The sequence below is a fragment of the Oncorhynchus gorbuscha genome, linkage group LG15 (assembly GCF_021184085.1).
Source record: "Oncorhynchus gorbuscha isolate QuinsamMale2020 ecotype Even-year linkage group LG15, OgorEven_v1.0, whole genome shotgun sequence".
NCBI classification, from domain to species: Eukaryota; Metazoa; Chordata; class Actinopteri; order Salmoniformes; family Salmonidae; genus Oncorhynchus; species Oncorhynchus gorbuscha.
Genome location: NC_060187.1, coordinates 83,891,417 through 83,914,838, shown reverse-complemented (window position 1 = coordinate 83,914,838; position 23,422 = coordinate 83,891,417). Strand labels below are relative to the sequence as shown.

The following is a 23,422-nucleotide window of genomic DNA, read 5'->3' as shown; positions in this document are numbered from 1 at the left end:
CTTGGCGATATACATGGAGTACCGGTACTGAGTCATGATAGTTTGGCTATATACATGGGGTACCGGTACTGAGTCAGGATAACTTGGCTATATACACAGGGTACCGGTACTGAGTCAGGATAACTTGGCTATATACATGGAGTACCGGTACTGAGTCAGGATAACTTGGCGATATACATGGAGTACCGGTACTGAGTCATGATAGTTTGGCTATATACATGGGGTACCAGTACTGAGTCAGGATAACTTTGCTATATACACTGGGTACCAGTACTGAGTCATGATAACTTGGCTATATACACTGGGTACCAGTACTGAGTCATGATAACTTGGCTATAGACACGGGGTACCAGTACTGAGTCAGGATAACTTGGCTATATACACTGGTTACCAGTACTGAGTCAGGATATCTTGGCTATATACACTGGGTCAATACTTAAAGGTCTTACTACGTCAGGGAGCCCAGTCATTTGTCTCTCTTGAGCCGTTCCTCTTCCGTGTCCTGGGGATTAGGGCCTGGTCTGAAATGAGCAGTACATCAACAGCTGCCGACCCGTTGAAGGAGAGATCTTAATCTAAATTGAGGTTAGTGATCACTGTTCTGATGTCCAGAAGATGTTTTCAGTTATAGGAAATGATGGTGGAAATATTCTATGCAAAAATGATGAACTAACAAAAGTTAAGATCAGCTTAAAAAAACACAAAATAAAGAATTGGTCAGGAGCCGGTAAGATGGCAGCCATCCACTGCAGCGCTGTGTGTATAGCTCATATATCTCTGTCCCAGATTGGGGCTGCAGTATGTAACTCAATGGGGAATCTTAGGCCCAGTTTTGCTGCGAAAACATTCATAGACTGACTGGCCCTTGTGTATTAGTCTCTCTTTCTGTTCTCTCTCTTTCTGTTTCTCTCTCTTTCTGTTTCTCTCTCTTTCTGTTTCTCTCTCTTTCTGTTTCTCTCTCTTTCTGTTTCTCTCTCTTTCTGTTTCTCTCTCTCTTTCTTTTTCTCTCTCTCTTTCTGTTTCTCTCTCTTTTCTGTTTCTCTCTTTCTGTTTCTCTCTTTCTGTTTCTCTCTCTTTCTGTTTCTCTCTCTTTCTGTTTCTCTCTCTTTCTGTTTCTCTCTCTTTCTGTTTCTCTCTCTCTTTCTGTTTCTCTCTCTTTCTGTTTCTCTTTCTGTTTCTCTTTCTGTTTCTCTCTCTCTTTCTGTTTCTCTCTCTCTTTCTGTTTCTCTTTCTGTTTCTCTTTCTGTTTCTCTCTCTCTTTCTGTTTCTCTTTCTGTTTCTGTTTCTCTCTCTCTTTCTGTTTCTCTCTCTCTTTCTGTTTCTCTCTCTTTCTGTTTCTCTCTCTCTGTTTCTCTCTCTCTGTTTCTCTCTCTTTCTGTTTCTCTCTCTCTTTCTGTTTCTCTCTCTCTTTCTGTTTCTCTCTCCCTTTCTGTTTCTCTCTCTCTTTCTGTTTCTCTCTCTCTTTCTGTTTCTCTCTCTCTGTTTCTCTCTCTCTCTCTGTTTCTCTCTCTTTCTGTTTCTCTCTCCCTTTCTGTTTCTCTCTCCTTTCTGTTTCTCTCTCCCTTTCTGTTTCTCTCTCTCTTTCTGTTTCTCTCTCTCTTTCTGTTTCTCTCTCTCTTTCTGTTTCTCTCTCTCTGTTTCTCTCTCTCTCTCTGTTTCTCTCTCTTTCTGTTTCTCTCTCCCTTTCTGTTTCTCTCTCCCTTTCTGTTTCTCTCTCTCTTTCTGTTTCTCTTTCTGTTTCTCTCTTTCTGTTTCTCTCTCTTTCTGTTTCTCTCTCTCTTTCTGTTTCTCTTTCTCTCTCTTTCTGTTTCTCTCTCTTTCTGTTTCTCTCTTTCTGTTTCTCTCTCTCTTTCTGTTTATCTCTCTCTTTCTGTTTCTCTCTCTTTCTGTTTCTCTCTCCCTTTCTGTTTCTCTCTCTCTTTCTGTTTCTCTTTCTGTTTCTCTCTTTCTGTTTCTCTCTCTTTCTGTTTCTCTCTCTTTCTGTTTCTCTCTCTTTCTGTTTCTCTCTCTCTTTCTGTTTCTCTCTCTCTTTCTGTTTCTCTTTCTCTCTCTTTCTGTTTCTCTCTCTTTCTGTTTCTCTTTCTCTTTCTGTTTCTCTCTCTCTTTCTGTTTCTCTCTCTCTTTCTGTTTCTCTCTCTCTTTCTGTTTCTCTTTCTCTTTCTGTTTCTCTCTCTCTTTCTGTTTCTCTCTCTCTTTCTGTTTCTCTCTCTCTTTCTGTTTCTCTCTCTCTTTCTGTTTCTCTTTCTCTCTCTTTCTGTTTCTCTCTCTTTCTGTTTCTCTCTCTGTTTCTCTCTCTCTTTCTGTTTCTCTTTCTGTTTCTCTCTTTCTGTTTCTCTCTCTTTCTGTTTCTCTCTCTTTCTGTTTCTCTCTCTCTTTCTGTTTCTCTTTCTCTCTCTTTCTGTTTCTCTCTCTTTCTGTTTCTCTCTCTCTTTCTGTTTCTCTCTATTTCTGTTTCTCTCTCTTTCTGTTTCTCTCTCTTTCTGTTTCTCTCTCTTTCTGTTTCTCTCTCTCTTTCTGTTTCTCTTTCTCTCTCTTTCTGTTTCTCTTTCTCTCTCTTTCTGTTTCTCTCTCTTTCTGTTTCTCTCTCTCTTTCTGTTTCTCTTTCTCTCTCTTTCTGTTTCTCTCTCTTTCTGTTTCTCTCTCTTTCTGTTTCTCTCTCTTTCTGTTTCTCTCTCTCTTTCTGTTTCTCTCTCTTTCTGTTTCTCTCTCTCTTTCTGTTTCTCTTTCTCTCTCTTTCTGTTTCTCTCTTTTTTCCTGATTCTCTTTCACCCTGTCCCTTTCTTTTGTCTGCTCATTCTCTCTCTTTCTCAAGTACAAACACATCCACGACATGCCCTTGAATGTTAAGAATGTTTTCAATTGTGTGTTTGTGTGATCGCGCGCGCGCGTGTGTGTGTGATCGCTGGAAGTAGTCCTCTATCAGTAGCAGCTGATAATTGTTGGTATGGATGCTCTGACGCTTTGAGACAATCCTGGAGATAAGCAGAGAATACTGTCATTTCATTAACTCTCTTCCATCCCTTTAACCGACACAGAGCTCTGAATTCATATCTGTAGTTGTCTAACATTTCTCCTCTGTTTCCTCTTCTCTTCCCCCCAGTGATCTTCTGTCTTCAAAGTACATGGAGAGGCATATTTCAGAAAATGGGAAGGCTGTCATATTCAAAGTAAGAACCTGAGCCCCGTATGGAAATCTTGTCTCTGAATTAGAATGTTGTTTCAGAAATGAGATGGTTTGATGATAACCTGCTGATAGGGTGCACTACAGTGTTGTGTCATTAACTACCAATGGTTGATCCTTAAAACGCTTCATCTGGGATTAACAACATCCTCATAGCTCGCTGACCGTACTGTAATCTGGACATGCACCTCTCTGTGCCACGGCCAGATCATAGTTAAACAGTTAAAAAGATTATTAGATTATTAGGGGAATAATAATCCACACTTTACAGATGACTATCTCTTCGTGTTGTTACTAGGGGATACTTTATTAGCCATCAACAGTCTTTACAGTGGAGAACTATGTAATACTGTTTATAAACAGCTGAGAAGCAGCAAGGTAGAATAACAGTATTTCTGATGGTAAGTACTTACTACGACTGAGATGTTTTATTGTTCCACCTAGCTATCTGAAGAAGGATGCACTAACTAAGTAGCTCTGGATAAGAGTTACTGCTAAATGACTACAATGTGTCTCTCTCTCTATATCTCTGTGTCTCTGTCTTTCTCTCCATCCTCTCTCTCTCTCTCTCTCTCTCTCTCTCTCTCTCTCTCACTCTCACTCACACACACACACACACACACACACACACACACACACACACACACACACACACACACACACACACACACACACACACACACACACACACACACACACACACACACACACACACACACACACACACACACACACACACACAATGCAGTTTGCTGGGTGATTCTTGCCTCTATGAGAACTGGAGCAGAAGGTTCAGAGGAGGGGAGGAAGAGAGGTGCTGGATAGTAGATCACAGCCCTGCTTATAAATATCTCTCTCTTCCTATCTTCCTCTCTCTCTCGCTTTCTCTCTTCCTCTTGTTCTTCCCCTCTCTCGCTCTTTCCCTCACACTCTCTCCCCCTTTCTCTCTCTCTCTCACTCTCTCCCTCTCCCCCATTGACTGAGAGTGATATCACAGGAGTACTTCCTCCCCAGAGAAGAAATAGGAAGGAGAGGGGAGCTCTAATGACAACAGAAGTAACAGTCATCTCATCCATAGATAGTGATATAGATAGACAGGCTTTGATGGTCATTGTCTCCCTTCACATTCCTCACTCCCTCTCTTTACATCTCTTTCTCTCTCTCCCTCCTTCCTGACAGAGTTGTGGTAGAGAGAGAGAGTGTTGTGGTAGAGAGAGAGTGTTGTGGTAGAGAGAGAGAGTGTTGTGGTAGAGAGAGAGAGTGTTGTGGTAGAGAGAGAGAGTGTTGTGGTAGAGAGAGAATTGACGCGGGCACTAGAAAAGTCTGCAGCACCCGGCCTCCCCCTGCTAGAATCCGAAGTCAAATGTCTGCTGTTTGCTGATCATCTGGTGCTTCTGTCACCAACCAAGGAGGGCCTACAGCAGCACCTAGATCGTATGCACAGATTCTGTCAGACCTGGGCCCTGACAGTAAATCTCAGTAAGACCAAAATAATGGTGTTCCAAAAAAGGTCCAGTCACCAGGACCACAAATACAAATTCCATCTAGACACTGTTGCCCTAGAGCACACAAAAAACTATACATACCTTGGCCTAAACATCAGCGCCACAGGTAACTTCCACAAAGCTGTGAACGATCTGAGAGACAAGGCAAGAAGGGCATTCTATGCCATCAAAAGAAACATAAATTTCAACATACCAATTAGGATTTGGCTAAAAATACTTGAATCAGTCATAGAGCCCATTGCCCTTTATGGTTGTGAGGTCTGTGGTCCGCTCACCAACCAAGACTTCACAAAATGGGACAAACACCAAATTGAGACTCTGCACGCAGAATTCTGCAAAAATATCCTCTGTGTACAACGTAAAACATATAAATAATGCATGCAGAGCAGAATTAGGCCGATACCCACTAATTATCCAAATCCAGAAAAGAGCCATTAAATTCTACAACCACCTAAAAGGAAGCGATTCACAAACCTTCCATAACAAAGCCATCACCTACAGAGAGATGAACCTGGAGAAGAGTCCCCTAAGCAAGCTGGTCCTGGGGCTCTGTTCACAAACACAAACACACCCTACAGAGCCCCAGGACAACAGCACAATTAGACCCAACCAAATCATGAGAAAACAAAAAGATAATTACTTAACACATTGGAAAGAATTAACAAAAAAACAGAGCAAACTAGAATGCTATTTGGCCCTACACAGAGAGTACACAGAGGCAGAATACCTTACCACTGTGACTGACCCAAAATTAAGGAAAGCTTTGACTATGTACAGACTCAGTGAGCATAGCCTTGCTATTGAGAAAGGCCGCCGTAGGCAGACATGGCTCTCAAGAGAAGACAGGCTATGTGCTCACTGCCCACAAAATGAGGTGGAAACTGAGCTGCACTTCCTAACCTCCTGCCCAATGTATGACCATATTAGAGAGACATATTTCCCCCAGATCACACAGATCCACAAAGAATTTGAAAACAAATCCAATTTTGAAAAACTCCCATATCTACTGGGTGAAATTCCACAGTGTGCCATCACAGCAGCAAGATTTGTGACCTGTTGCCACGAGAAAAGGGCAACCAGTGAAGAACAAACACCATTGTAAATACAACCCATATTTATGCTTATTTATTTTATCTTGTGTCCTTTAACTATTTGTACATTGTATATATATATAATATGACATTTGTAATGTCTTTACTGTTTTGAAACTGCTGTATGTGTAATGTTTACTGTTAATTTATGTTGTTTTTCACTTTGTATGTTGTCTACCTCACTCGCTTTGGCAATGTTAACACATGTTTCCCATGCCAATAAAGCCCTTGAATTGAATTGAATTGAGTGTGTTGTGGTAGAGAGAGAGTGTGTTGTGGTAGAGAGAGAGTGTGTTGTGGTAGAGAGAGAGTGTGTTGTGGTAGAGAGAGTGTGTTGTGGTAGAGAGAGAGTGTGTTGTGGTAGAGAGAGAGTGTGTTGTGGTAGAGAGAGAGTGTGTTGTGGTAGAGAGAGAGTTGTGGTAGAGAGAGTGTTGTGGTAGAGAGAGTGTTGTGGTAGAGAGAGTGTTGTGGTAGAGAGAGGGAGTCGTGGTAGAGAGAGAGTGTGTTGTGGTAGAGAGAGAGTGTTGTGGTAGAGAGAGAGAGTGTTGTGGTAGAGAGAGAGAGTGTTGTGGTAGAGAGAGAGAGTGTTGTGGTAGAGAGAGAGAGTGTGTTGTGGTAGAGAGAGAGAGTGTTGTGGTAGAGAGAGAGTGTTGTGGTAGAGAGAGAGGGAGTCGTGGTAGAGAGGGTGTTGTGGTAGAGAGTGTTGTGGTAGAGAGAGAGAGTGTTGTGGTAGAGAGAGAGGGAGTCGTGGTAGAGAGTGTTGTGGTAGAGAGAGAGTGTTGTGGTAGAGAGAGAGTGTTGTGGTAGAGAGAGAGAGTTGTGGTAGAGAGAGAGAGAGTGTTGTGGTAGAGAGAGAGAGTGTTGTGGTAGAGAGAGAGGGAGTGTTGTGGTAGAGAGAGAGAGTGTTGTGGTAGAGAGAGAGGGAGTCGTGGTAGAGAGTGTTGTGGTAGAGAGAGAGTGTTGTGGTAGAGAGAGAGTGTTGTGGTAGAGAGAGTCGTGGTAGAGAGAGAGAGTGTTGTGGTAGAGAGAGGGTGTTGTGGTAGAGAGAGAGAGTGTTGTGGTAGAGAGAGAGAGTGTTGTGGTAGAGAGAGAGAGTGTTGTGGTAGAGAGAGAGGGAGTCGTGGTAGAGAGAGAGAGTGTTGTGGTAGAAAGAGAGAGTGTTGTGGTAGAGGGAGAGAGTGTTGTGGTAGAAAGAGAGAGTGTTGTGGTAGAGGGAGAGAGTGTTGTGGTAGAGGGAGAGAGTGTTGTGGTAGAGGGAGAGAGTGTTGTGGTAGAGGGAGAGGGAGTTGTGGTAGAGAGAGAGTGTTGTGGTAGAGAGAGAGTGTTGTGGTAGAGAGAGAGGGAGTCGTGGTAGAGAGAGAGAGTGTTGTGGTAGAGGGAGAGAGTGTTGTGGTAGAGAGAGAGAGTGTTGTGGTAGAGAGAGAGAGTGTTGTGGTAGAGAGAGAGAGTGTTGTGGTAGAGAGAGAGAGTGTTGTGGTAGAGAGAGAGAGTATTGTGGTAGAGAGAGAGTGTTGTGGTAGAGAGAGAGTGTTGTGGTAGAGAGAGAGAGTGTTGTGGTAGAGAGAGAGAGTGTTGTGGTAGAGAGAGAGAGTGTTGTGGTAGAGAGAGAGGGAGTCGTGGTAGAGAGAGAGGGAGTCGTGGTAGAGAGAGAGGGAGTCGTGGTAGAGAGAGAGGGAGTCGTGGTAGAGCGAGAGGGAGTCGTGGTAGAGCGAGAGGGAGTCGTGGTAGAGCGAGAGGGAGTCGTGGTAGAGAGAGAGAGTGTTGTGGTAGACGGAGAGAGTGTTGTGGTAGACGGAGAGAGTGTTGTGGTAGACGGAGAGAGTGTTGTGGTGGACAGAGAGAGTGTTGTGGTGGACAGAAAGAGTGTTGTGGTAGACAGAGAGGGAGTCGTGGTAGAGAGAGAGTGTTGTGGTAGAGAGAGAGTGTTGTGGTAGAGAGAGAGAGTGTTGTGGTAGAGAGAGAGAGTGTTGTGGTAGAGAGAGAGAGTGTTGTGGTAGAGATAGAGTGTTGTGGTAGAGAGAGAGTGTTTGTGGTAGAGAGAGAGTGTTGTGGTAGAGAGAGAGAGTGTTGTGGTAGAGAGAGAGAGTGTTGTGGTAGAGAGAGAGAGTGTTGAGAGAGAGTGTTGTGGTAGAGAGAGAGAGTGTTGTGGTAGAGAGAGAGGGAGTCGTGGTAGAGAGAGAGTGTTGTGGTAGACAGAGAGAGTGTTGTGGTAGAGAGAGAGAGTGTTGTGGTAGAGAGAGAGAGTGTTGTGGTAGAGAGAGAGGGAGTCGTGGTAGAGAGAGAGAGTGTTGTGATAGAGAGAGAGTGTTGTGGTAGACAGAGAGAGTGTTGTGGTAGAGAGAGAGAGTGTTGTGGTAGAGAGAGAGAGTGTTGTGGTAGAGAGAGAGAGTGTTGTGGTAGAGAGAGAGAGTGTTGTGGTAGAGAGAGAGAGTGTTGTGGTAGAGAGAGAGTGTTGTGGTAGAGAGAGAGAGTGTTGTGGTAGAGAGAGAGAGTGTTGTGGTAGAGAGAGAGGGAGTCGTGGTAGAGAGAGAGGGAGTCGTGGTATGCAGCAGGGCAGTGCAGAGCTGCCTCCCTGTGTTCGGCCCAGGGAAGGGTGTAGTGCAGGAATTGATCCAGTGATAAAAGCTGTTTTCCCTCTGAGAGGCCGGCTTCCTGTCTAATGGTAGTTAGACCAGGAGAAATAGACCAGGAAGAGACAGCACTTAGACATCATACAAATCTATATGAATAAATATGGCTTCATGTACCACACGCAAATGCAGCCTAACGCAGCAGAATGGGCCTAAGCACTCTGTGGTTTAAAAAAGCCTGAGAGATGGAGAGATAGACATCGAGGGAGAGAGAGACATCGAGGGGGTCGATCATTGCTGTGGCTTCCTGTCAGTAGATGATCTGATGAGAGAAACAAGAGGAAGGTTAAGATAGGATAGAGGGATGAGAGGAGGAGTAGTAGAATATCTCCCTCTCAGATCATTAAACGTGTTCAAGGGATGCATGTGACCTGGTTGAGCCCCCAGAGAATTTCCGTGCACCTGAGATAGCATCCTCAAATCTGTATACGCGACCAATAAACTTCGATTTGAGACACACATGTCCCTGTAGTCTTGATTCTGTTGAACGTATTAGTATTCACAGACACCCCTTGGTCTATGTGAGCATATACTCTGTGATAGATTACTTCAGTCTCGGGATCTAAGGGTGAATGCTCTGTGATTGATTGCTCTGGATTCATCTCCTTACGAAATGCTCAGTGATAGATTGCTCTGTCTTCAGAGTGTGCAGCAGTGTGTACAGTATGTAAAGTATGTGTATATTGTGTGGTCAGGACAATGACCACGTCCAGAAAGAAAACAGGCACTCGTGTTGATCTGTAAGGAGTAGATATGTGTTTAAACTGATGGTAGTAGCTCCAACTTTCAACACATTGCTGATATTTTTGGTTGTTTCTGGGTAGGAGGTTGGATTGGCTCTAAAGTTACCGTCCTCCATGTCACTGACAGTTGTGTTAATCTATCTCTCTCCCCCCCTCTCTCTCTCTCGCTTTCTCTATCTCTCTCTATCTCTCTCTCTCTCTCTCTCCCTCGCTTTCTCTTTCTCTATCTCTCTTTCTCTCTATCTCTCTCTCTCTCTCTCCCTCGCTTTCTCTTTCTCTATCTCTCTTTCTATCTCTCTTTTTCTCTATCTCTCTCTCTCTCTCTCTATCTCTCTCTTTTTCTCTTTCTTTCTCTATCTCTCTCTTTTTCTCTTTCTTTCTCTTTCTCGATCTCTCTCTTTTCTCTATCTCTCTCTTTCTTTCTCTTTCTTCTCTCTCTTTCTTTCTCTTTCTCTCTCTTTCTCTTCTCTTTCTCTCTCTCTCTCTCTCTCTCTCTCTCTCTCTCTCTCTCTCTCTCTCTCTCTCTCTCTCTCTCTCTCTCTCTCTCTCTCTCTCTCTCTCTCTCTCTCTCTCTCTCTCTCTCTCTCTCTCTCTCTCTCTCTCTCTCTCTCTCTCTCTCTCAGGGAGGAGAACATTGTTATTACCAGGGGATAGTGCGGGACATCCCTGAATCCTTTGTGGCCCTCTCCACCTGCCACGGCCTACAGTGAGTATTCTGTGTGTGTGTTTTCCTCGGATCAGTATTTCCTTCCCCCTGTGTCCCAGTCTCAGGCCTAAGTAGCAATTATCCCATTTAGGCAATATGCCAGTATAATTATTGCAGATTAGCTGATCTCTCTCTCTCTCTCTGTTGTGTGTGTCTGTTGTCCAGTCATGACATGCAAAGGCCGCCACTCAGAGCCAGTTTCCTTTATGTTGTGTTGGTCCCACCTGGACCTGATCCCAAGGCTCTTACAGGGAGCTGAATTGAACACCAGGGAGCATCATTTGGGTAGCTTGATGCTACCAACCACCTCAACATACACATACAGTCATACTTTATTTATGTTTCTGTTCACACATAAACACCTTTCTCTCTCTCTCTCTCTCTCTCTCTCTCTCTCTCTCTCTCTCTCTCTCTCTCTCTCTCTCTCTCTCTCTCTCTCTCTCTCTCTCTCTCTCTCTCTGTCTCTGTCTCTGTCTCTGTCTTTCTCGCTCCATCTCTCTCTCTCTCTCTCTCCACTCTCTCTCTCTCTCCTCCCTGCAGCATTGTCCTGTGGGACGTCTCTGTTTCTCAGGCTGGTATTTTTAGTTGTTCTCTAAAGCAGCGCTTTCTCTGAGAGAGAGATGGGTCAGCTGGAGAAAGCCCTGCAGGGAGGTGTGTGTGTTGTATGTGTGTGACTGTATTGGGATATATCTGACAGTATCGGGTGTCTCGAATGCAGAGGAAACACACACACACAGAAGAAACACACACCTGCAGTGTCACACACCTGTGTCAGTCAGAGAGACGCACCTCTTCTAAATACATACAGAGAGAGAGAGAGAGAGAGAGAGAGAGAGAGAGAGAGAGAGAGAGAGAGAGAGAGAGAGAGAGAGAGAGAGAGAGAGAGAGAGAGAGAGAGAGAGAGAGAGAGAGAGAGAGAGAGAGAGAGAGAGAGAGAGAGAGAGAGAGAGAGAGAGAGAGAGAGAGAGAGAGAGAGAGAGAGAGAGAGAGATTATGCTGAGTCAGGTCTCTACCATAATGTACATCCTGCCTTGCCTTTACACACACCCTGTCGTGCTGCAATATAATATTAACAGCCGAAGTAGGATTGAGACTCAATTGAATGTACTTGTCCCAGTGTCCATCAGGCTCTAAACCACAATGTGACTCAGAGAAAACTGTTCTTCTAAACCAGATATTCCCAAATTGGGGTACGCTCTGCCGTCGGGGGTACGCTCTGCTGTCGGGGGTACGCCAAATGAAAGTGTAATTCATATTTAAATTTAAAAAATGTCAAACAGTACATTTATATTTTTTTCTCGCCTGAGTAGCCTTGTTTCACTGACAAAAATAAAATGAAACCATCTCGTGTTCAGTGAAATAACAACACAATGTCAAATACAGGTAGCCTAGTCAAATAATGAACATCCAATCACGTTAACTGTTACTCTCTCGCGCAAAACCTTCACTCTTGCGCAGACATTTAGAACGAAACATGACAATTTGAAAAATAAGCCATGGAAGTATTTGGAGCGAGAATAAAGATGACTTTTGAGTAATAAGACATGTATAAAAGCAACAGATACCATTAATAACAAGGGCTAGAAATTCCACGTTTCAAGATTGCTTCGATCACGTTGACTGGGATATGTTCCAGATAGCCTCAGACAACAACATTGATGTATACGCTGACTCGGTGAGTGAGTTTATTAGCAAGTGCATCGGTGATGTTGTACCCACTGTGACTATTAAAATCTTCAATAACCAGAAACCGTGGCTTGATGGCAGCATTCGCGCAAAACTGAAAGCACGAACTGCTACTTTTAATCATGACATGGCAACCGGAAGAATGACCGAATACACACTATTACAGGCTATTCCCTCCGCAAGGCAATCAAACAAGCTAAGCGTCAGTAGAGAGACAAAGTAGAGTCGCAATTCAACGGCTCAAACATGAGACGTATGTGGCAGGGTCTACAGTCAATCATGGATTACAAAAATAAAAGCAGCCCTGTCACGGACACCAACGTCTTGCTCCCAGACAAATTAAATGACTTCTTTGCTTGCTTTGAGGACAATGCAGTTCCACTGACACGGCCCGCTACCAAAACCTGTGGGCTGTCCTTCTCCATGGCCAACGTGAGTAAAACATTTAAACGTGTTAACCCTCACAAGGCTGCCGGACCAGACCCACTCCAATTTGCTTACCGCCCCAATAGATCCACAGACAACGCCATCGCAATCACACTGCACACTGCCTAAACCCATCTGGACAAGAGGAATACCTACAGTGCCTTGCGAAAGTATTCGGTCCTCTTGAACTTTGCGACCTTTTGCCACATTTCAGGCTTCAAACATAAAGATATAAAACTGTATTTTTTTGTGAAGAATCAACAACAAGTGGGACACAATCATGAAGTGGAACGACATTTATTGGATATTTTAAACTTTTGTAACAAATCAAAAACTGAAAAATTGGGCGTGCAAAATTATTCAGCCCCCTTAAGTTAATACTTTGTAGCGCCACCTTTTGCTGCGATTACAGCTGTAAGTCGCTTGGGGTATGTCTCTATCAGTTTTGCACATCGAGAGACTGAAATTTTTTCCATTCCTCCTTGCAAAACGTCAATTTTTGAACCATTCCATTGTAGATTTTGTAGATTGTAGATTTAAACATCCCAAGGAGCCAAATACAGGACCATTCTGGAAGAAAACCTGATGGAGTCTGCAAAAGACCTGAGACTGGGATGTAGATTTTGCTTTATGTTTTGGATCATTGTCTTGTTGGAAGACAGATCTCCGTCCCAGTCTTAGGTCTTTTGCAGACTCCATCAGGTTTTCTTCCAGAATGGTCCTGTATTTGGCTCCATCCATCTTCCCATCAATTTTAACCATCTTCACTGTCCCTGCTGAAGAAAAGCAGGCCCAAACCATGATGCTGCCACCACCATGTTTGACAGTGGGGATGGTGTGTTCAGGGTGATGAGCTGTGTTGCTTTTACGCCAAACATAACATTTTGCATTGTCGCCAAAAAGTTCAATTTTGGTTTCATCTGACCAGAGCACCTTCTTCCACATGTTTGGTGTGTCTCCCAGGTGGCATGTGGCAAACTTTAAACAACACTTTTTATGGATATCTTTAAGAAATGGCTTTCTTCTTGCCACTCTTCCATAAAGGCCAGATTTGTGCAATATATGACTGATTGTTGTCCTATGGACAGAGTCTCCCACCTCAGCTGTAGATCTCTGCAGTTCATCCAGAGTGATCATGGGCCTCTTGGCTGCATCTCTGATCAGTCTTCTCCTTGTATGAGCTGAAAGTTTAGAGGGACGGCCAGGTCTTGGTAGATTTGCATTGGTCTGATACTTCTTCCATTTCAATAGTATCGCTTGCACAGTGCTCCTTGGGATGTTTAAAGCTTGGGAAATCTTTTTGTATCCAAATACGGCTTTAAACTTCTTCACAACAGTATATTGGACCTGCCTGGTGTGTTCCTTTTTCTTCATGATGCTCTCTGCGCTTTTAACGGACCTCTGAGACTATCACAGTGCAGGTGCATTTATACGGAGACTTGATTACACACAGGTGGATTGTATTTATCATCATTAGTCATTTAGGTCAACATTGGATCATTCAGAGATCCTCACTGAACTTCTGGAGAGAGTTTGCTGCACTGAAAGTAAAGGGGCTGAATAATTTTGCACGCCCAATTTTTCAGTTTTTAATTTGTTAAAAAAGTTTGAAATATCCAATAAATGTTCCACTTCATGATTGTGTCCCACTTGTTGTTGATTCTTCACAAAAAAAATACAGTTTTATATTTTTATGTTTGAAGCCTGAAATGTGGCAAAAGGTTGCAAAGTTCAAGGGGGCCGAATACTTTCGCAAGGCACTGTATGTTTCTGCCTGTAGGAGGGGAGGAGCAAGATGGTATCGTGGTCCGATTTACCAAATGGAGGGAGGGGGAGGACCTTATATGCATTCTGGAAGGAAGTATAGCAATAGTCAAGGGTTTTTGCAGTGCGAGTACAGCAATCAGTATGTTGATAGGATTTCTGGAGCCTTTTCTTCAAATGTGCTTTGTTAAAATCCACTGCTACAATAAATGCAGCCTTGGATATGTGGTTTCCAGTTTGTCCAGTGAAGTTCTTTGAGGGCCGTTGTGGTATCCACTTGGGGGGCATATAGACCACTGTGGCTATTATTGACAAAAATTCTCTTTGGAGATAGTACGGTCGGCATTTAATTGTGAGATATTCTAGGTCGGGTGAACAGAAGGACTTGAGTTCCTGTATGTTATCACAGTTGCACCAGAAGTCGTTAATCATAAAACATATACCTCCACCGTTCTGCTTCCTGGAGAGATGTTTGTTCCTGTCGGCGCGATGTACTGAGAACCCAACTGGCTTTACAGAGTCAGACAGTATATCTCGCTATGTTTCCGTGAAGCAGAGTATGTTACAATCCCTGATGTCCCTCTGAAAAGCAACTCTCGCCTTGAGCTCATCAATTATATTGTCCAGAGATTGGACATTAGCGAGTAAAATACTCAGGAGCGGTGGGTGGTGTGCACGCTTCCTGAGTCAGACCAGAAGACTGTCTCAAGTACCTCTGCTTCTCTGTTGTTGTTTTGGGCCGGCCTCTGGAAGACATTTGATTGCTCTGGCGAGAGTAAACAAAGGATCCGCTCCAGGGAAGTCGTAGTTCTGGTCATAATGCTGGAAGTTCTGGTGAGTTACCGCCGCTCTAATATCCAATAGTTCTTCCCGGCTGTATGTAATGACACAAAACAATTCCTGAGCTAATAACATAAAACACAGTACATAAACAAACAAAATACTGCAGAGTTGCTTAAGAGTTAGTCGCGATGCTGCCATCTCCATCGGCGCCATCATCAAGTAGGAAGCGTCTTATCTGGTGAGGTACTGTGGCTAGGACAGGCAAGCCCCATACTATTGTGGAGGACTTAATTCTTCCTGCTGCCGCGGATATGGCTGGGACAGTGCTGGGGGAAAAGGCCAAAAAAACTATACAGACAAATACTTCATCAAATGACACTGTTTTACGATGCATCAGTGACATAGCAGGAGATGCTTTGAAACAATTACTGCTTCGCATACAAGCCACTGAATTCTATGCATTACAGCTTGATGAGTCAACAGACGTGGCGGGCCTGGCACAGCTCCTGGTATATGTCCGTTACGTTTATGGGGGGTCAATTAAGGAAGACATCCTCTCCTAGAAACCAGCATAACATGAGAGGATATTTTTTAAGTACTGGACAGCTTTGTGACTTCAAATAGACTTTGGTGGTCAAGATGTGTTGGTATCTGTACTGATGGAGCAAAAGCCATGACAGGGAGACATAGTGGAGTGGTAACGTGCGTGCAAGCAGTTGCTCCTGATGCCACTTGGGTACACTGCAGCATCCACCAAGAGGCTCTTGCTGCCAAGGTAATGCCTGACAGCTTGAAAGACGTTTTGGAAACTACAGTGAAAATGGTTAAAGCAAGGCTCCTGAACTTGTGTATTTTCTGCACTGTGCAATGATATGGGCAGCGACCATGTAACACTTTTACAACATACAGAAGTGCGCTGGTTATCAAGGGTCAAAGTATTGACACGGTTTTTAAAATTGAGAGACGAGATTAAGGCTATTTTCACTTGTCTGACCGCTTGCATGATGATTAGTTTCTCACATGACTGGCCATCTGGGTGATGCTTTTTCTCTCGCCCGAATGATCTGAATCTAGGATTACAGGGACTCACCGCAACTATATTCAATGTGCGGGACAAAATAGAGGCTATGATTAAGAAGTTGAAGCTCTTCTCTGTCTGCATTAACAAGGACAACACACAGGTCTTTCCATCATTGTATGATTTTTCTGTGTGCAAATGAACTCAAGCTTACGGACAATATCAAATGTGAAATAGCGAAGCACCTGAGTCAGTTGGGTGTGCAATTACGCAGGTACTTTCCCAAAACGGGTGACACAAACAACTGGATTCGTTATCCCTTTCATGCCCTGCCTCCAGTACAGTTACCGATATCTGAACAAGAGAGCCTCATCGAAATTGCAACAAGCGGTTCTGTGAAAATGTTTTTTAATCAAAAGCCACTGCCAGATTTCTGGATTGGGCTGCACTCAGAGTTTCTTGCCTTGGCAAATTGCGCTGTTAAGAAACTGATGCCCTTTGCAACTACGTACCTATGTGAGAGTGGATTCTCGGCCCTCACTAGCATGAAAACTAAATACAGATACAGACTGTGGGTGGAAAATTATTTAAGACTGAGACCCTCTCCAAACAAACCCAAACTTGCAGAGTTATGTGCATCCTTTTAAGCACACCCTTCTCGTTAACTTGTGGTGAGTTATTCACAATTTGATTAACAAATAAGGTTTTATATGTAAGATGGTTAAATAAAGACCAAAATGATTGATTATTATTATATTATTATTTGTGTCCTGGTCCTATAAGAGCTCTTTGTCACTTCCCACGAGCCGGGTTGTGACAAAAACTCACACTCATTCTTATGTTTAATAAATGTACTGTATAGTGTGTGTGGCAGGCTTACAATGATGGCAAAAAACAAGATTTGAGAGTGTGCTGACCCTGGTGCTAGAGGTGGTATGTAGCTGGAGGTTCAATGTTTGAAGGGGTACGGGACTACAAAAAGTTTGGGAACCACTGTTCTAAACCATCCACCATGAGAGTCAGAGAAGACTGTTTTTCTTGTAGTACTTTATGGTGAAACAAAATGAAAAAGCACATTGTGACAGTGTGACCACTGTGTTACTGTTTACAGACGCACATTGTGACAGTGTGACCACTGTGTTACTGTTTACAGACACACATTGTGACAGTGTGACCACTGTGTTACTGTTTACAGACACACATTGTGACAGTGTGACCACTGTGTTACTGTTTACAAACACAACATTGTGACAGTGTGACCACTGTTACTCTTTACAGTGACAGTGTGACCACTGTGTTACTGTTTACAAACACACATTGTACCAGACACAGACATTGTGACAGTGTGACCACTGTGTTACTGTTTACCAACACACATTGTGACAGTGTGACCACTGTGTTACTGTTTACAAACACACATTGTGGCAGTGTGACCACTGTGTTACTGTTTACAGTAATCCACCATCCTGATCCTCCATCCTGACCACCCTCTCTCTCCTAGCCTGATCCTCCATCCTGACCACCCTCTCTCTCCTAGCCTGATCCTCCATCCTGACCACTCTCTCTCTCCTAGCCTGATCCTTCATCCTGACCACCCTCTCTCTCCTAGCCTGATCCTCCATCCTGACCACCCGCTCTCTCCTAGCCTGATCCACCATCCTGACCACCCTCTCTCTCCTAGCCTGATCCTTCATCCTGACCACCCTCTCTCTCCTAGCCTGATCCTCCATCCTGACCACCCTCTCTCTCCTAGCCTGATCCTCCATCCTGACCACCCTCTCTCTCCTAGCCTGATCCACCATTCTGACTGTTGCGCTCTCATTGTGTGTAAGCTCGCGAGACCAGGATGGTGGATCAGACAATCTGTCTCCTGTCCTGGGTGATATTTACTCTTCTGTGAGTGTGTGCGCGCGTGTGTGTGCGTGCGTGCGTGTAGTAACCCAGAGTTTCTGTTTTAGACATCCACCTTCTAGTTCACAGTAATACCGTATTGTAGATAGTGTTGAAGGCAGTGGAGAATACACTCTATATCAATATCCAGTCATTGCAGATTGCACCATTTTATGGTCTATATTTGAACTGCCCGAACCAAGACAATATTACAGACTGTTTTCCTTGATGGAGAAAGGCCTAAAGGTGGTGGTTAAGGCTAGTGTTGGTTAGAAGTGCTAGTTAGTAGTGTTGTATAGTAGTGTTGGTTAGAAGTGCTAGTTAGTAGTGTTGGTTAATTGTGTTGGTTAATAGTGTTAGTTAGTGAATTAAATGAATGAATTGCATTTTATTTTCATGTCAAATTGCCAACCCACCCAATTGACACAAACAAACATTACAATAATTTACTGTGGTAATTAAATGATAATACTTATTCCGGTGTTCTCTGCATTATGCATTGCATAAAGAGTGAAAAAAAGTAAGGTAAAAATCAATACATAATAGTAAATAAGGTTATTCAAACAATAATTACATCCCTAGAGCAGTAAAATTACCTACCTACCTACCTACCTACCTACCTACCTACCTACCTACCTACATACATACATACATGTATGTTAGGACATCTACTTTGTGCATGACACAAGTACTTTTTCCAACCATTTTTAAAGACAGATTATTTCATTTATAAATCACTGTATCACAATTCCAGTGTGTCAGAAACTTACATACACTAAGTTGACAGTGCCTTTAAACAGCTTGGAAAATTCCAGAAAATGATGTCATGGCTTTAGAAGCTTCTGATAGGCCCATTGACATAATTTAAGTCAATTGGAGGTGTACCTGTGGATGTATTTCAAGGCCTACCTTCAAATTCATTGTCTCTTTGCTTGACATCATGGGGAAATAAAAAGAAATCAGCCAAGACCTCAGATTTTTTTTTGGGAGAGCTCCACAAGCCTGGTTCGTGGGAGCAATTTCCAAATGCATGAAGGTACCACGTTCATCTGTACAAACAATAGTATGCAAGTATAAACACCATGGGACCACGCAGCCGTCATACCAATCAGGAAGGAGACGTGCTCTGTTTCCTAGAGATGAACGTACTTTGTTGCAAAAAGTGAAAATCAATCCCAGAACAACAGCAAATGAACTTGTGAAGATGCTGAAGGAAACAGGTACAAAAGTATCTATATCCACAGTAAAACGAATGCTATATCGACACAACATGAAAGGCCGCTCAGCAAGGAAGAAGCAATTGCTCCAAATCCACCATACACAAGCCAGACTACGGTTTGCAACTGCACATAGGGACAAAGATCGTACTTTTTGGAGAAATGTCCTCTGGTCTGATGAAAGAAAAATGGAACTTTTTGACCATAATGACCATCGTTATGTTTGGTAGGAAAAAGGGGGAGGCTTGCTGAAGTTGAAGAACACCATCCCTACCGTGAAGCACCGGGGTGGCAGCATTATGTTGTGGGGGTGCTTTGCTGCAAGAGGGACTGGTGCACTTCACAAAATACAGTGCCTTGCAAAAGTATTCGGCCCCCTTGAGCTTAGCGACCTTTTGCCACATTTCAGGTTTCACACAAAAGATATAAAACTGTATTTTTTCGTGAAGAATCAACAAGTGGGACACAATCATGAAGTGGAACGACATTAATTGGATATTTCAAACTTTTTAAACAAATCAAAAACTGAAAAATTGGGCGTGCAAAATTATTCAGCCCCTTTACTTTCAGTGCAGCAAACTCTCTCCAGAAGTTCAGTGACGATCTCTGAATGATCCAATGTTGACCTAAATGACTAATGATGATAAATACAATCCACCTGTGTGTAATCAAGTCTCCGTATAAATGCACCTGCACTGTGATAGTCTCAGAGGTCCGTTAAAAGCGCAGAGAGCATCATGAAGAACAAGGAACACACCAGGCAGGTCCGAGATACTGTTGTGAAGAAGTTTAAAGCCGGATTTTGATACAAAAAGATTTCCCAAGTTTTAAACATCCCAAGGATCACTGATCAAGCGATAATATTGAAATGGAAGGAGTATCAGACCACTGCAAATCTACCAAGACCTGGCCGTCCCTCTAAACTTTCAGCTCATACAAGGAGAAGACTGATCAGAGATGCAGCCAAGAGGCCCATGATCACTCTGGATGAACTGCAGAGATCTACAGCTGAGGTGGGAGACTCTGTCCATAGGACAACAATCAGTCGTATATTGCACAAATCTGGCCTTTATGGAAGAGTGTCAAGAAGAAAGCCATTTCTTAAAGATATCCATAAAAAGTGTTGTTTAAAGTTTGCCACAAGCCACCTGGGAGACACACCAAACATGTGGAAGAAGGTGCTCTGGTCAGATGAAACCAAAATTGAACTTTTTGGCAACAATGCAAAATGTTATGTTTGGCGTAAAATCAACACAGCTCATCACCCTGAACACACCATCCCCACTGTCAAACATGGTGGTGGCAGCATCATGGTTTGGGCGTGCTTTTCTTCAGCAGGGACAGGGAAGATGGTTAAAATTGATGGGAAGATGGATGGAGTCAAATACAGGACCGTTCTGGAAGAAAACCTGATGGAGTCTGCAAAAGACCTGAGACTGGGACAGAGATTTGTCTTCCAACAAGACAATGATCCAAAACATAAAGCAAAATCTACAATGGAATGGTTCAAAAATAAACATATCCAGGTGTTAGAATGGCCAAGTCAAAGTCCAGACCTGAATCCATTCGAGAATCTGTGGAAAGAACTGAAAACTGCTGTTCACAAATGCTCTCCATCCAACCTCACTGAGCTCGAGCTGTTTTGCAAGGAGGAATGGGAAAACATTTCAGTCTCTCCATGTGCAAAACTGATAGAGACATACCCCAAGCGACTTACAGCTGTAATCGCAGCAAAAGGTGGCGCTACAAAGTATTAACTTAAGGGGGCTGAATAATTTTGCACGCACAATTTTTCAGTTTTTGATTTGTTAAAAAAGTTTGAAATATCCAATAAATGTCATTCCACTTCATGATTGTGTTCACTTATTGTTGATTCTTCACAAAAAAAATACAGTTTTATATCTTTATGTTTGAAGCCTTAAATGTGGCAAAAGGTCGCAAAGTTCAAGGGGGCCGAATACTTTCGCAAGGCACTATATTGAAGCAACATCTCAAGACATCAGTCAGGAAGTTAAAGCTTGGTCGCAAATGGGTCTTCCAAATGGACATTGACCCCAAGCATACTTCTAAAGTTGTGGCAAAATGGCTTAAGAACAACAAAGTCAAGGTATTAGAGTGGCCATCACAAAGCCCTGAAATTAATCATATAGAACATTTGTAGGCAGAACTGAAAAAGTGTGTGCGAGCAAGGAGGCCTACAAACCTGACTCAGGTACACCAGCTCTGTCAGGAGGGGTGGGCCAAAAGTCACCCAACCTATTGTGGGAAGCTTGTGGAAGGCTACCCAAAACGTTTGACCCAAGTTTAATAATTTAGAGGCAATGCTACCAAATACTAATTGACTGTATGTAAACTTCTGACCCACTGGGAATGTGATGAAAGAAATAAAAGCTAAAATAAATAATTCTCTCAACTATTATTCTGACATTTGAAATTCTTAAAATAAAGTGGTGATCCTAACTGACCTAAGACAGGGAATCTTTACTTGGATTAAATGTCAGGAATTGTGAAAAACAGAGATTAAATGTATTTGGCTAAGGTGTATGTAAACTTCCGACTTCAACAGTATAAAGATAAATAAATATAAATATAGAAAAAAAAGTAAACAGAAGTCATTTGAACCCAGTCTGGCACAAAGAGAAGATTCATATGGGAGACAAGCCTACAGTATAGACAATCTATATACACACATGCCATTTACCACATAGAAGCTAAATATTTGTACATGACACGCCCTGACCTTAGAGATCCTTATTATTCTCTGTTTGGTTAGGTCAGGGTGTGACTCGGGTGGGAAAGTCTATGTTTTCTATTTCTTTGTTTGTGGCCGAGTGTGGTTCCCAATCAGAGGAAGCTGTCTATCATTGTCTCTGATTGGGGATCATATACAAGTTGTCATTTTCCTTTTGGGTTTTGTGGGATCTTATTTTCTGTTTTAGTATCTGAGCCTGACAGAACTGTGCGCTTTCGTTTTTTGTCTTTGTTATTTTGTTTGGTGTCATCGATAAAAATATGATGTACGCCTACCACGCTGCGCTTTGATCTCCTACAAACGAGAGCCGTTACAGAAGATCCCCCCAAAAACGGACCAAGCAGCGTGGCCAGGAGGACTGGACGTGGGAGGACATCTTAGACGGTAAAGGATCCTGGACGTGCGAGGGGATCCAGGTCGGAATGGATCTTCTTCCATGGTAGCAGACTGAGGCAGCGAGGGAGGAACAACGTCGACACTGGGGTTTGTGACCTCAAAGCAAGCACGAGAGGCAGCCCCCAAATTTTTGGGGGGAGGGGCACACGGGGAGATTGGCGGAGTCAGGGTTTAGACCTGAGCCAACTCCCCGTGCTTACCGTGGGGAGGATGTGACCAGGAAGGCACAGTGTTATGCAGAGATGCGCACTGTGTCTCCAGTACGCATTCACAGCCCGGTGAGCGCTGTGTCAGCGCACATTTGCTGTGCTAGAGTGGGCATTCAGCCAGGACGGATTGTGCCGGCTCAGCGCTCCTGGTCTCTGGTGCGTCTCCTCGGTCCAGGATATCCTGCGCCAGCTCCTACGCACAGTATCACCAGTTCGCCAGCACAACCCAGTGCGGCCTGTTCCAGCTCCCACACTTGCCGTGCTACAGGGTGTATTCAGCCAGGACGCGTTTGTTACGCACGCCTCTATGAAGAGGGAACGCAACACCCTGCTACAACTAAACTCTCTGTGAAGAGAAAAAGGTATGGACTGTAGATGCAAGTAAGACTGACAACAGACAGAATGTGGTACCGTTTACAAGGACTTTATTCCTTTACACGGTAATATGGGGAAAAGGGGCTGGACGGAACCAAAGCAAAGAAAGTAAATCTCAAAGCCCCCCCCCCTATCTTACCTGCCTACCCACTACTTACCTAATTTAGCACCACCTGGTGCCCTAACCAAAATACAGGGGGTGGTCCGCCCAGGTCTTACCTAGTGTGCCTAGACAGCGAATATGCTACGGGTATATGTATGCCCGCGGGCCTCTTGCCTAAGCACTCCCTAGGTGCCTTCCCCTTCCCCCCTGGGAACAAATTAAACAGAATATTAAACAATTTCACAAACAAACTAAGAAATAAGCTCTATCTGAGCAACAAACTCACAAAACATGCCAACTCTCAGCAATGAACTCCCAGCAAAATCTCTAGCAAAATCTCTCTAGCAAAATCTCTGCAATGACCTCCCAGCAAAACTCTCTAGCAAATCTACTTCAATGACATCCCAGAAAATCTCTCTAGCAAAATCTCTTCAATGACATCCCAGCAAATCTCTCTAGCAAAATCTCTGCAATGACCTCCCAGCAAATCTACTCCTCCTGAACAGAACACTGGCTTTTATATAGCTTCTGAAGGAATGGGTAATTGGAGACAGCTGTGTCTTGACGAGGGGGCGGGATCAGCTCTCCAATTAGCCATGGAGTCGACCAATCAGCTGCTTGAGGGATTTCAGGAAGCCATTTCCTGAAATAAACACATGCAAATACACAAACTACAACACATAAACTGGGGAACATAACAGCGTTGTGCCAGCTCTACGCTCCAGACCTCCAGTGCGCCTCCACGGCCCCGTATATCCTGCGCCTGCTCTACGCACTGTGGTGTCATATTTCTGCTTTACCAAATGAGGAGAGAGTTACAAACTTCACACACTAGTTAGAGTTATACTTAAACTACATCTTTTAATAATAAGCTTTGCAATAGCCTTTTTGACTTTCAATGATGCGCTATCTCTAATGAACCATTGAAAGTACCGACAGAAATGTAC

At 43.5% G+C, this 23,422-nt stretch overlaps 1 protein-coding gene across 3 annotated transcripts in view; it reads left to right on the top strand.

Annotated features, from left to right (window-relative positions):
- Positions 1–23,422, top strand: part of adam22 (ADAM metallopeptidase domain 22) — a 134,261-nt gene that overhangs the window by 60,705 nt on the left and 50,134 nt on the right. For all 3 annotated transcript variants that reach the window (XM_046303328.1, XM_046303326.1, XM_046303327.1), the window contains 2 exons: positions 3,101–3,167; positions 9,774–9,856. In XM_046303328.1, the coding sequence (XP_046159284.1) occupies positions 3,101–3,167; positions 9,774–9,856 (150 nt within the window). The remainder of the gene's footprint in view (positions 1–3,100; positions 3,168–9,773; positions 9,857–23,422) is intronic.